Source organism: Staurois parvus, unplaced genomic scaffold (assembly GCF_062004578.1).
Source record: "Staurois parvus isolate SC_StPar_1 unplaced genomic scaffold, SC_StPar_1.0 ptg000159l, whole genome shotgun sequence".
In the NCBI taxonomy this organism is placed as follows: Eukaryota; Metazoa; Chordata; class Amphibia; order Anura; family Ranidae; genus Staurois; species Staurois parvus.
The window spans coordinates 4362894-4376404 of record NW_028317955.1 but is presented as its reverse complement, the minus strand read 5'-3'; the positions used below and the strand labels follow the sequence as shown (position 1 = coordinate 4376404).

Below are 13511 nucleotides of genomic sequence, written 5' to 3'. Positions count from 1 at the left end.
GTTGTATCTGTACCTTTAATACCATATTGAGACTTAGCCGTGCCGTATCTGTGCCACCTCCCCTCCCCCAGCTATGGCATGCTAAGATAAAAAAAAATGTCCACCTACTTTTATTTTTTTCTGCTTTTTCCATGTGTTTTTTTTTAGTCTTGGAAAAAAAGTAAACATTTTTTTTTTCATGAAGGATTCTTTTTCTGATCTGATGTTAGCTGAAATTCACAAAACTAACACATCAGGATAAGGATCCCTATTTCAGAGTTATTTTCAATGGGAGGTAACATTACAGCCACATTGTTGAAAATAAAGATCCTTATACTTGTGTGAAAGCTCCGTGAGTTGGGCTCATTTATACTAGATTTCCAGGTTAGCAGAGTTCTTCCCTAAGAGCAAATGCAAACTGGTACTGAATAGCGAGAACGTTGTAGAGGGAGGCAGCTCGTAGAGCTATATAGCTGGCTCCACACCCCTCCTCCCATCCACATCAGTCTTTGTAAGAGCTCAGCATCAGAAACACATCCTGAAAACTAGCTTCTATCACACAGAGAGCGCAGGGAGTCGGAGAATGGCAGTGCTGAAGGCTGTTAATTCCATCCACACCAAACCTCCAGCTACAGGCAATACAAAACTTGGAGAGGAGACCATAAGGAGCAGCTCAGAAGTCTAGAGAGACTTGCCTTTATTCCAGTTTGCATGTAAGAGAGTATCAGGTTCTTGACTCCTCTCCCTTGTTTGTTGTATGTAGCTTATGAACTCACATTAAAGGATTTTCGGTAAATCTGCTACAGAGAGAGAGCGAGGAAGAGAGAGAGGGAGGGAGGGGATGAGCAGAGAAAGCAGGACTTTCTTAGTCTTCGTCTTGGCAGCCTGAGAGGTGGAGCTGGTCCTTCTGCAAAGTAAGGAAGGTGAGCTCTGAGATAGCAATTCATATTCATAGAAAGGCAGGCAGATTCCTCTGGGTGTGAACTAAGCTTGGTCCAGCTGGGTGGGTAGCTTTAGGTAGGCCTAAGGGCACAAGTTGGACATGACCTCTAAAGAGTTCAGGTGGCTGGTGGTCAGTTGAGTGCTACAGTCAAATGGTTCAATCAATTAGCTTTGGAGAGTTGGGTGTGATTTTTTTAGGCAGGCGTGACTTTTGGGTTTTCAAGTGTGATTTTTGGATTTTCAAGAGTAATTTGGGGATTTTCAAGTGTGAGGAGCTCATTTGACCATGTTATAAGGGATTTAGAGATAAGGATGTCAACAGTCAAGGTATTTTGGAGAAGAACACCTTGAGTTTAAAGGACCAGTTGAAGAGTTTGCTGTAGAGTCTTCTTTAGTCAACGCTTTAGTTCAGTTGGGGGTAGTTCTTGGAGGTGCTATCGGTAAAAAGAGTTTAGTCAGCTGCCATCGTCAAGGGGCAAACTGCTTGGAGTTCGACTAGGTGTGAGCTCTTGGGAATACAGTGGGTGTGCCCTGTGTTCCGTGACAGTGAACTGTGCCTCAGCCCCTCGCTACGCAGCCACATCAAAAGCTGCAACTTGCCCTCTCTGCCGTCCTGGGTGGGGAGGGGTGGAGAGAGGTCCAGCAGAGCAACCCAAGCTCCCGGCTTCATAAGGATGGTGGTAGGAAATGCCTGGAGACAGGGAGCAGGAGATCTGTATGAAAGCACTCACACTGGTGGCCGACCTGTGCTATAGTGGCATTGTGGAGAACGAGAACTGCCTGGATTTCATCTACTACCAGAGAGAACGGAGCCGGCCTCGCTACACTGAAACAGGTAGAGTCAGAAAAGTATCTCTCTTCACCTTCTAGCATGCATTCACGTTGGTGCCTTGAAATGAACCGTCTGCCTTTTTTTTCTTTTTAGCTGATGATACAGTCTGTAGATTAGAAACCAAGATTAGGCAGCCTGTTGCTGCTATAGACTTAGTCCGAGGATATCCTTCTTGATGTGCTTGCTCTGAATTGATGGGACTTGTAGTTCCACCACATCTAGACAGTCAAGCTCTGTACAGTGTCCTTAACGTATAGCAAAAAGTATGTAGTACAAAGATTTGCCAAGATAATCTATTCAATGTATCACTTCGGCCCTTGCACTACATTCTAAGGTTAGGTTCACCTATACATTGCATTAATGCATGTGCATTTTTTTTTTTACATGCGTTAATGTACATTCCATTAGGAAGTCCATTTAAAATGAATGAGCTAGCAATGCATCTCAATGTTTCAGAAACCAGACCAACGCACTCCAATGCACATATATGCGTTGACGCTCGCTGCATTGAGGTGCACATCTATCGGCAAGGTACTCTGCCGTGCCATTCAGAATGAATGACGCCACGTTGCACCAATGATAGTAAATGTGTTGTAAACATGTGCATTACAGCAATACAATAACGTGAACCAGGCCTTAAGGAGATTGTACAATCAGATTATAACATCTGTGGTCAGATTGCAAAGGCAGTGAAAAACACTGTGATTAGGTTAAAGGAATAGTAATTCATAACACCCAATTATTTGCCTTTATAGAATTGGCTATTATATTATATTTTATATTATACATCTTAATATAAGATTTCAAAAAATGGTATTAATTACAGTGTTTCTACTGCTACAACTAAAGGTTTACCCTTTGAGGAGTTTTGTAGGTAGCCTACCTACTTGGGCCACTTGTAGCCGTGTGGCTATTAAAGACACATTAGAGCTACAAATGACATGGTAGAACTAATGCATTATGGAAACAAGATTCTGCTGATGCCTTTTTGCTTTTTTTCTACAACTACAAGTTCCAGCATGCACTTCCAGCATCGAACTGGGCTTGCTAGTACTTGTAGATCCACAACAGTTGGAGGACAGCAGGTGAATGTGATTAGCCAGGACCTATTGTATAGATTGGACAGAAACAACTAGAATTAAAGCGTGGTGCCTGACATCAGCCAATCAGAATGCATTTTCACTGATCTGACTTCTCTACAGCTTATTGAATGTTGTGGGTCTCTGCGTGTTGCACTTCAACCTCTTTGCACAGCTTTATTGAGTGGAAAACCTGTAAATGAAGTCGCTGTGGTGCCGCAACATGCATTGACAAGATCCAACATGCAGTAATAGTTTCTAGTTCGGTCTTGCTGCTCCTTGCAGTTCCACAGCGTCTGAATAGCTGCAGCTGTAGTAAAACAAATACAAAGACTCTGGTGTGTCTAAAATCATGGACATAGTCTGTATTTATAACGTTTTTATCGTGATATTGATGCATTATCTAAGTATATCCATGCTGTTGCAATTATTTGTATGATATTTACAGAGGTTTAACCTAGAATGTAAATCTGATATCTTTTTATGGCAATTGGACTTCCAATTGATCAGAAATTTGATTTAAAACTGAACACCAGGACAAGCCAATAGTATTTCAATAAAAGAGACGTGTGTGTTCTTACTTGAATCTTGGTGTACTTTGTTCTTCCATACCCATAATCCAGCATGAAAGTTTGCCTCTGTACAGGAGCCTCTTGTAATAAAGACCGCTCACTGCTGCTCTCTCTGCTTATGCAGGGTGACTGGTCTTGTCTCCACCCCCTCATGTAGTTTCTGCAGGCAGCCTGTAGTGGGTGGAGCCTGATGAGGCCCTCCCATAGCTCTGCTGTCTGCACAATCAATGATAACTTTATGACCACCCACCTAATATTGAGTAGGTCCCCCTTTTGCCTTCAAAACAGCCCTGTCCCACTGCAACATGGACACCACTAGACCTCTGAAGGTATGCTATGGTATCTGGCACTAAGTCGTCAGTAGCAGATCCTTTAAGTCCTGTACAGGGGTGGACTGACCATTTAGGCACTTGGGCACTGTCTGAGGGCCCGGGGTCAGTAGGGGGCCCCATGAGATGCCCCTGGTACCTTTCATAGGCTTTTTTGGGTGTGGTTTGAGTGTGGGTGAGGACACAAGGGCCCCATGATTTCCTATTGCCCGCGGGCCCCATGAGTTATCAGTCCACCCCTGGTCCTGTAGGTTGCAAGGTGAGGCCTCCATGGATCAGATTTGTTTTTCCAGCACCTCTCACAGATGCTTGAGGGATTGAGATCTGGAGAATTTGGAGGCCAAGTCAACATCTTAAATTTGTTGTGTTCCTTAAACCATTTTTGCAGTGTAGTAGGATGTATTATCCTGCTGAATGAAGCCACTGCCATCAGGGAATACCATTTCCATGAAGGGGTGTACTTGGTCAGCAATAATGTTTAGGTAGGTGGTTGGTGTCAAAGTAACATCCACATGAATGGCAGGGCCCAAAGTTTCCCATCAGAACATTGCCCAAAGTATCACACTACCTCTGTATTCTTCCCATACTGCATCCTGGTGCCATCTCCTCCCCAGGTAAGCAATACACACACACCCAGCCATCCACATGATGCAAAAGAAAACATGATTCATCACACCAGGTCACCTTCTTCCATTACTCCGTGGTCCAGTTCTGATGCTCATGTGCCCATGTAGGCATTTCTGGCTGTGGACATGGTCAGTATGTGCACCCAGCACACAGCCCCATACACAACACACTGCAATGCCCATTTTTTCTTCTTTCAACATATCAACTTCATGGACAACATATTCACTTGCTATCTAATGTATCCCACTGAATTTAAGATGCCATTTTAACAAGAAAAGATATGCTATTCACTTTACCTGCCATAATGTTATGGCTGATCAGTGTATACACAACAGTGATTACATAGTTACATAGTTAGTCTGGCTGAAAAAAGACAAAAGTCCATCCAGTTCAACCATTAAAAAAAAAAAAGTTATAATCCTATACGCATAGTTGATCCAGAGGAAGGCAAAAGAAAACAGCAAAGTATGATCCAATTTGCTCCTGCTGGGAAAAAAAATTCCTTCCTGATCCCCCGAGAGGCAATTGGATATTCCCTGGATCAACTTTAGCTATAAATGTTACTATCCAGTTATATTCTGTGTATCTAAGAAAGAATCCAGGACTTTTTTAAAGCAATATACTGAGCTGTCCAAAACCAACTCTTGAGGGAGTCTATTCCACATTTTCACAGCTCGCACTGTGAAGAAACCTTTCCGTGTTTGGAGATTACATCACTTTTCCTCCAGATGTAAAGAGTGCCCCCTTGTCCTCTGTGATGACCTCAGGGTGAATAACTCTACACCGAGTTCACTATATGAACCACTGACGTAATTATACATGTTGAGCATATCCCCCCTTATGTATTATACATGGAGATCATATCCCCCCTTATGTATTATACATGGTGATCATATCCCCCCTTATGTATTATACATGGAGATCATATCCCCCTCATGTATTATACATGGTGATCATATCCCCCTTATGTATTATACATGGAGATCATATCCCCCTTATGTATTATACATGGAGATCATATCCCCCCTTATGTATTATACATGGTGATCATATCCCCCCTTATGTATTATACATGGAGATCATATCCCCCCTTATGTATTATACATGGAGATCATATCCCCCCCTTATGTATTATACATGGAGATCATATCCCCCCTTATGTATTATACATGGAGATCATATCCCCCTTATGTATTATACATGGAGATCATATCCCCCCTTATGTATTATACATGTTGATCATATCCCCCCTTATGTATTATACATGGTGATCATATCCCCCTTATGTATTATACATGGTGATCATATCCCCCCTTATGTATTATACATGGAGATCATATCCCCCCTTATGTATTATACATGGAGATCATATCCCCCCCTTATGTATTATACATGGAGATCATATCCCCCTTATGTATTATACATGGTGATTATACCCCCCCTTATGTATTATACATGGAGATCATATCCCCCCTTATGTATTATACATGGAGATCATATCCCCCTTATGTATTATACATGTTGATCATATCCCCCCTTATGTATTATTCATGGTGATCATATCCCCCCTTATGTATTATACATGGAGGTCATATCCCCCTTATGTATTATACATGGAGATCATATCCCCCTTATGTATTATAAATGGAGATCATATCCCCCCTTATGTATTATACATGGAGATCATATCCCCCCTTATGTATTATACATGGAGATCATATCCCCCCTTATGTATTATACATGGAGATCATATCCCCCCTTATGTATTATACATGGTGATCATATCCCCCCTTATGTATTATACATGGAGATCATATCCCCCCTTATGTATTATACATGGAGATTATATCCCCCCTTATGTATTATACATGAAGATCATATCCCCCCTTATGTATTATACATGGAGATCATATCCCCCCCTTATGTATTATACATGGAGATCATATCCCCCCTTATGTATTATACATGGAGATCATATCCCCCCTTATGTATTATACATGGAGATTATATCCCCCCTTATGTATTATACATGAAGACCATATCCCCCCTTATGTAACACAAAAATTTGTGCCCCCCCAGAAAGAGCTTGACATTGACCAAGAGCACCCCTGCCCACCACCAAGCCTTCCACTACCACTGCCCCCATACTCCAGCCACCATTCCCCATGGCAAGAGAGAGAATGACACTCACCGTCACAACTCCGGACATCCCCAGGAACGAGAGTCAGGCTGTGCATACACCATCATAAAACCCACAGCATCTCTCGGAACCTACTAGGTCCCCATGCCGCGTGTGTCCCATCTTCCGTCCCTTCTTCCAAGGGGCAATGCTGCCCCCCCCTGAAAAATGCCACCCTAGGCAAATGCCTTATTTGCCTTGTGGTAATTACACTCCTGCCCGCTCCTCAGGGGGGATGCAACCTCTGCACTCAGTGTATGAGGATGCGGAGAATGCTGTTGGTGGTGGCACCAGAAGTGGCAGAATCGTAGACATTTGTGCAGGGGCGGACTGACAACTCATGGGGCCCCCGGGCAATAGGGGATAATGGGGCCCCTGTGTATTCGCCCACACTCAAACCACACTCAAAAAAGCCTATGAAAAGGTACCAGGGCCATCTCATGGGGCCCCCTACTGACCCCAGGCCCTCGGGCAGTGCCCGAGTTCCCAAATGGTCAGTCCACCCCTGCATTTGTGGTGCCCATAGGAGCCGTTGCCCAAAAATGGATAAGATTTGCTTTGTTCATAACACAGCAATAATGCAAAGCAGGGGGTACAATTATTAGAGGTAATGATTGCTACAAATGAAAAGAAATAAATGACTCCAATTTCATCCTAATTTTTTTTTTTATTATAAAATCCCTTGGACCCTGCATAGCTGTGCAAACACTGAGCACTATAGCAGGCTTAGATTAGACCAGAATGCATTTTTAATGTTAATGATGGTAAAAGACACAAATGAATGCAGCTCTTTATTCATTAACAAATCATGAAATGTATTTTTGTAATGCAAGCAGTGTAAGTACCTGACTTTCTCTTGGTCACCCTTTTGCACTCCCTGTACAGCGGAGCTCCAACAAGAAGAGGGAGAAGTCAGTTAGTGGTCCTGCAGTGCTAACAAGGAACATGCTGATAGGAGGAGACAGCCGAGTGACAGAGAGACAAGCTTATTATTTAGCTGCTTCTCCTTTCATTGACCAGTCACAGGATTTGTAAGTGTTTCCGAACTGCAGCAGTAAAAAAAATCAGGTCTCCTGCTCTGCCAGACAGGACTGTTTTGTGTGACAGAACTGTGTAAATCTCAGGACTGGATGAACAGAAACAAAAATCCTGGTGTTGGTCAGTGTCAGGCTCTCTCCGCCGGGGAGGGGGGACATTTAATTTTTGTGTTGCCTAGGGCAGCACAAAACCTAAATACACCTCTTCTGAGAGGTCCAGTAGTAATTATAGGGCACTTCATGAGCCAGTACATGCCTTTTTTTATGTTTAGTATGGTGTGTTTTAGTTTTCTTGGTCCTCTAAGCTTGGCAGAAAGTTAGTTTGCACAGAGCTCTTCCATCTCAGGCCTCATGTTTTGCACATTAACTAATTGTTTGTTTGTGTTGCTGGATAATCCGTGCATATTTGAAATGAGAAATAAAATCCTTTCGCAAATCTGCAGGTCTGAGCTACAAAATGTATGAATCCAAATTAATTCATATTAAGGGGCCTGTTTAGAAATGTAACACAGAGGAGCAGAAGACTTAAGCTGGCCATGCACAAGTAAAAATGTACTCTAACATTTTCATTTTAATAATGTTTGTTTGATTTTCTAATGGTTAATGGGTCAAACCTGTGTTTGTTTTTGACCATAGCAACAAGAAAATGCAAAGGAGGAGGATGGAAAAAGTTTATTGAACAAATTAGTTTCTAGCAATGAAAGTTGTTTTCATTTAGTAAAGTCCATTCATTCCAAAATCAAATGTAACTCCTGGTTTACATCTGTGTGGTTGTGCGGGACGCAATTTGCACGAGCACAAGAGCCCATTCATTTGTATGGTCTCCCGTGTCCTGGGACACACAAGGAAGAAGTCCCTGCACTACTTGGGAAATCGCAGCCCCCACGGGAACCAAGGTTCCCAGTACGGTTGTGATTTCCAGTGCAGGTGGTGTGCCATTAGAATTAATGGCACCCGCTGGCGGTTCCCGCATTCCTCTGTGTAGGTGGTGCAGTTGCAGGCATTTGTGCAGGTCCCGCAGCAGCACCACCTCCACAGATATAAATTGGGGTAAAAGCAAACCAAATTCTGAACTACTTTCCAATGACATCTGTCAAGTCATCGAATGTACTGGGAATTTCTGCACAAATTTTTCTACCAATTTTCATTTGAAAATCTACCAGTATACTTTACACATGGCTGGAATCATGGGGTTCTCCTGATTTTGTTTATTTTTTTTAATGAATACTCAGAAAGTTAAGCAAACATAAAAACTTAGCAAGGCTATTCAAAGAATTCTTTCTCACACTCTAGAACTTTATTAGATATATTAGGGATATTAGGGGTATGTCACAACCCTTGTCAGCAGTACTTTGAACATAATTCCCGGAAACAATCTAAATATAATATATGCACCCATTCAACCTTATTGGAAGGAAGTTCATCGCCTCATTAATCTAATCACAACATATACACTCAATTACACCCCGACACAATTTGTCCTTCACCACACTACCCTCTGTAGGAAAACATATCACCGGTCATTAGCTATGCATCTAGTCAATACAGAAAAGCTGTGTGTTCTGATACACTGGTGCAAGACGAATCCCTCAACAATAACAGATTGGCTTCACCGTATTGACAAATGGAAGAACTTGTCCATCAAGCCAGGGAGACACCCGCACATTATACTTCTACATGGGCATGCTGGCACCAGCATGTGGATTCACCAGACTATGCGCAATACTTGCTTTCCCTACTCCTTCGGAATCTCTACCTATAGTTAGTGCTGTCCCTAACAGACAGGTGCTCTGTACTTACACTAGTCACTGACAAAACCCAGGGGCAGGGACTTAAAAAAACTTTGCGTGACTCAAGATGGCCATCAGCGTCACCTGGATCCGGTGTAGTCAACTGGAAGGCTACTCCAGGGGACCAGGGGAATCATAAAGAAACCCCGTTTCCCTTGACTTCCTCTAAGTCCTCCTACTCAGTGGTGTTCATAGAGGGGATGAGGAGACCACACACGGTACAGCCTCTTGAATGTGCCCTGATGCAGTGACTAGTGACATGCAGATTGGCAGAGATGTGCAGGGTGCTACGTTTCGACATCTGGCACTGAACTGTCAGACAGAGTGATCTCCACCCAATGGTAGAAGTACAGTGTGAAGTGAAAAGTAAAAAAAAATCCCACATTTTGGGTTGTCCCCAGAAAAGTAATAGAGGGGAATTCTTCTAATGGGGACATTAGTTCTGGTGATCTGAGTGTCCCCAAGGAATTGCCTTAATTTGCAGGGATTTCCTCTCACTTCCTGCTTGGCTATGTGACAGGAAATGAAGGGAAATCTCTGCAACAGGACACAGATGGTGAAAAAAGTCTGACAGGGGTTATAACCCTCCCTTTTTGCCTATACTGTAGTTCTACTTTAATTTGCGCACTACAAGCCATATACCATAAAGTGACACAGACTTTATTGACCATGCAGCCTGGTGTCCAGCATGTTTTTATGCCTTCAAGGCATACCTCCTAACTATTTTCAAATGTCGCCAACTGTGTAGAGCAGCTTTTCTCAACCAGGGTGATGAGGTTTCTTCAGGGGTGCCTTGGCAAAATGTCTAGCAGGTGGAACAAGCCCGCCTTTTAGTTACACAAAGCCACAGGTTGTCTTTGTTCACCATTACAACCTTCTACATGCCAGCATCCTGACAACCAATGACATCATCAGTTGATAAGGAGGATATCAGTTGCCTGCACAGCATCCTGGTTTGACCCTCCCCTGCCCCTCTTCATTAGTGCTGGGGTCACATTAGCTCAGTGATGGAGAAAAACTGAGGGAGAAGAGAAACATTGGAATACTAGTCAGTACCAGTGTGCAAAAGTGTATTTGCTTTGGAAGAATAAATCACTTCTAATGTTGGGTGTCTTACATGTGTGGATGTTGCTGTGTCTTATAAAACTATTAGAATAGTTTTTCACAGTTTAGAATGGGGTGCCTCAAGCCTGTCCATAATTTTAAAGGGTGCCTTGAATGAAAAAAGGTTGAGAAACACTGGTTTAGAGGACAGCATGTCTGATCTCCTGCACATTGGTTGGATTGATCTGCTACATTCAATATATCTGCATAAAGTTACAGCTATATTTATAGAACACCTCCACCAGCCAATTTCAATCCCAACCCAAGTGTGCATGATGGATAATTTCATGGTTATTACTGCAAATAATTTTGATGTATAGGTGGAGGATGTTAAAAATAGGTACACCCTGGGTGCTAGATATGCTAGGTATGCCACCTCCTCTATTATCTAGTTTGAGTAAAAGTAAAGAAAATTGTACAGAGATAGTATAGTCAGATTGGAACTTATGTGGTGAGTGTTAGATGTATAAATGTGTGCCATTAGTCTTTTTCAGTGAGGATGGGAATGAATGTGTGAACTATGAAGGTGCAAGGGTAGGGGGCAGAGCCTGGATAAGGGGGGCGCGGGGGGCTGCCGTCCCTGGCACTGCACCCTCAACTGGGAATGGGGTGCAGAATGCAGGTCAGTATGCCCATTTTAGCAGCCGTGGGGGGGCACAGTTGTGCATCTCTGTCCTTGGGCGATGGGCAATCCTGTCCTAGTACTGGTAGGGGGTACAAAGTATCCCTTTAACAGTTCACTTTCAGTAAGTTATCCACAGCTAATTGTCTTCCCTGCTAAACAGGTCACAATGCTGGATTGTCTGCCAACAGACTGAATGCTGAGGGATTTGTTCCTCACTAATTACTTTCACCCTTTATAAATAAGCCTCTCAGTGAATACGCTAATTATTTTTCCATTTCCTAAAGGTACGTATTAGGAATCGTCTGGGAGTAATCATTTTTGAGGCTAAGTCCTTTACTGTTGTTTAATAAAAGTTAGTGAAAGTTTGGAGCAGATGCACATAACTAAATATTGCTTCAAGGAGCTCCACAGAGGGACAATTATTCATCGCCGCAGTCCCATATTAGTAATGAAAAGAAGACATTATAAACATAATCATTTCCAAGCTTGTAGATTGTAGCATTTTACAGCTCATTCAATAACCACCATTGCTTATTAAAGAACTTTGCGCAAAAGTAAAATCTTTGTTTAGTCCATAAACAGAACATTCACTGAAAACAGCTAAATATTATTTAAACTAAGCTACGTTTAATTGGTTTATCTGTAGTCATTCCTTATATTAAATTAATTCTTTCAAATACATTCCTGGTATCCCTGGAACATTCTAAGAAATGTTAATATATAAGCGTGCCTTTGTGTATTCTTAATCTTTTATGAATAATAATAAAACATTCCACTCCTCTGTAATAGCAGGATCTATGAATCTTAAAGGCTGGCCTCTGGAGAGGTTTCCTTGAGTGGAACTCTCATTGGTACTTCACAGCGAGGGAGGGGGACCTTGATGAAGATGCGTTTGTGCTATTTAAGCTTGGGAGTCTAGCACATACCTCACCCTTTCCATTTTAATGCCTTGTCTATCGGTCGCGGCTCTCAATCACCGGGTCCCGGATGGTAATTACTTGCCGGCGCCTGGTGATTGTTGAGCATCTTCGACGTGGGGGGAGAACTGTTTGTAAACAAAACAGTTCTCTCCCCTGTCAGCTCCTGCACACTGTGTTGCATGGCTTTGCATAGCACAGCCATGCAAAGCAGTGTGCTCACAGTGAAGCACACACACACAGCCCCATAGTAAAACACACACAGCACACAATTAACCCTTTGATCGCCCAAGATATTAACCCCTTCTTGCCCAGTGCCATTAGCACAGTGTCAGTGCTTTTTATTAGCACTGATCATTGTATTGGTGTCACTGGGAATGTCAGTGACACCAAGTCAGTTCCCCCCAATGTCAGAATGCCTGCCGCAGTCTAGCAGTCCCGTTATAAGTCACCGATCGCTGCCATTACTAGTAAAAACTAAACAAATCCCAGTATATATACTGCCATTTGTAAACACTATAGCTTTCATGTAAACCAATTAATCTACACATATTGGGATTTTTTTGTACCAAAGACATGTTGGCCTAAATTTTGAAGAAATTTGATTTTTAAAAATTTTTTACTGGACATGTTTAATTGCAAAAAGTCCAAAATATTGTTTTTTTCCTCAAAATTGTCAGTCTTTTTTTTTATAAAAAAATTAAAAATGCTTTGGCGATCAAAATATCACCAAAAGAAAGCTCTATTCGTGGTAAAAAAAAAGGACGTAAATTTCATTTGGGTGCAGTTTTGCATGATTGTCAGTTAAAGTAACGCAGTGCCATAACGCAAAACATGGCCTGGTCAGGAAGGGGGGTAAATCCTCTGGAGGGCAAGTGGTTAAACATGTTTTTACTTTACAACAACTTTAACCTTACTTTGGAAAGAAATTCATGTTGTATCTTTAGGGCAGATGGCAAAGGAAAAGCCCCCCAATGGGGAACAAAAAAGAAAGAAAACAGTGCTTGATCTGGTGCATTAAAAACAATCTTCAATGTAAAAGTAAATGTAAATGTACTCATGAGATAAGACGCAGTGTACATGGCCAAATATGGAATGTGTGAGCAAAACGTAAGCCATTGGCAATGCTAGAAGTATCCTGTAATTCTCCTCCTCCACCACCAGGATAGCTTTCAGACCAGGTGACTAAAGTTATGAAAGCCTACAAAAAAGAATAAAAAAAAAAAAGAAAAAGGGGGGGGAACCTTTTTCCTACTCTATCCAAAACTAAAAAATGGTTTTAGATACTGTATATTTTCAGTGTTTGGATTTAAGTACCATTTAAAATGAAATGAGTATCTCTAGGTTTTTCTTTTTTTTGGTAGAGTTGGACCTGGCTGTGTCCTTATCGGGGAGATTCGCCCCTCTTTTTGTCCTGATGACCATTGTCATTTAGAAAGAAAGTGAGGGATAATTCAAAATTTCCCCAGAGCAAGGGGTAAAGGAAAATCTTCCATTAG

The 13511-nt window shown here is 42.1% G+C and overlaps 1 protein-coding gene across 3 annotated transcripts in view; it reads left to right on the top strand.

Annotated features, from left to right (window-relative positions):
* The first annotated feature begins 502 nt into the window (after nt 1-502).
* Nucleotides 503-13511, top strand: part of SYT9 (synaptotagmin 9) — a 224392-nt gene continuing 211383 nt past the window's right edge. For all 3 annotated transcript variants that reach the window (XR_016312515.1, XM_089675871.1, XM_089675870.1), the window contains exon 1: nt 503-1756. Coding sequence is in view for 2 of the 3 variants with exons in the window: in XM_089675871.1 (XP_089531997.1) it covers nt 1609-1756 (148 nt within the window). In the remaining variant the exon portion in view is untranslated. The remainder of the gene's footprint in view (nt 1757-13511) is intronic.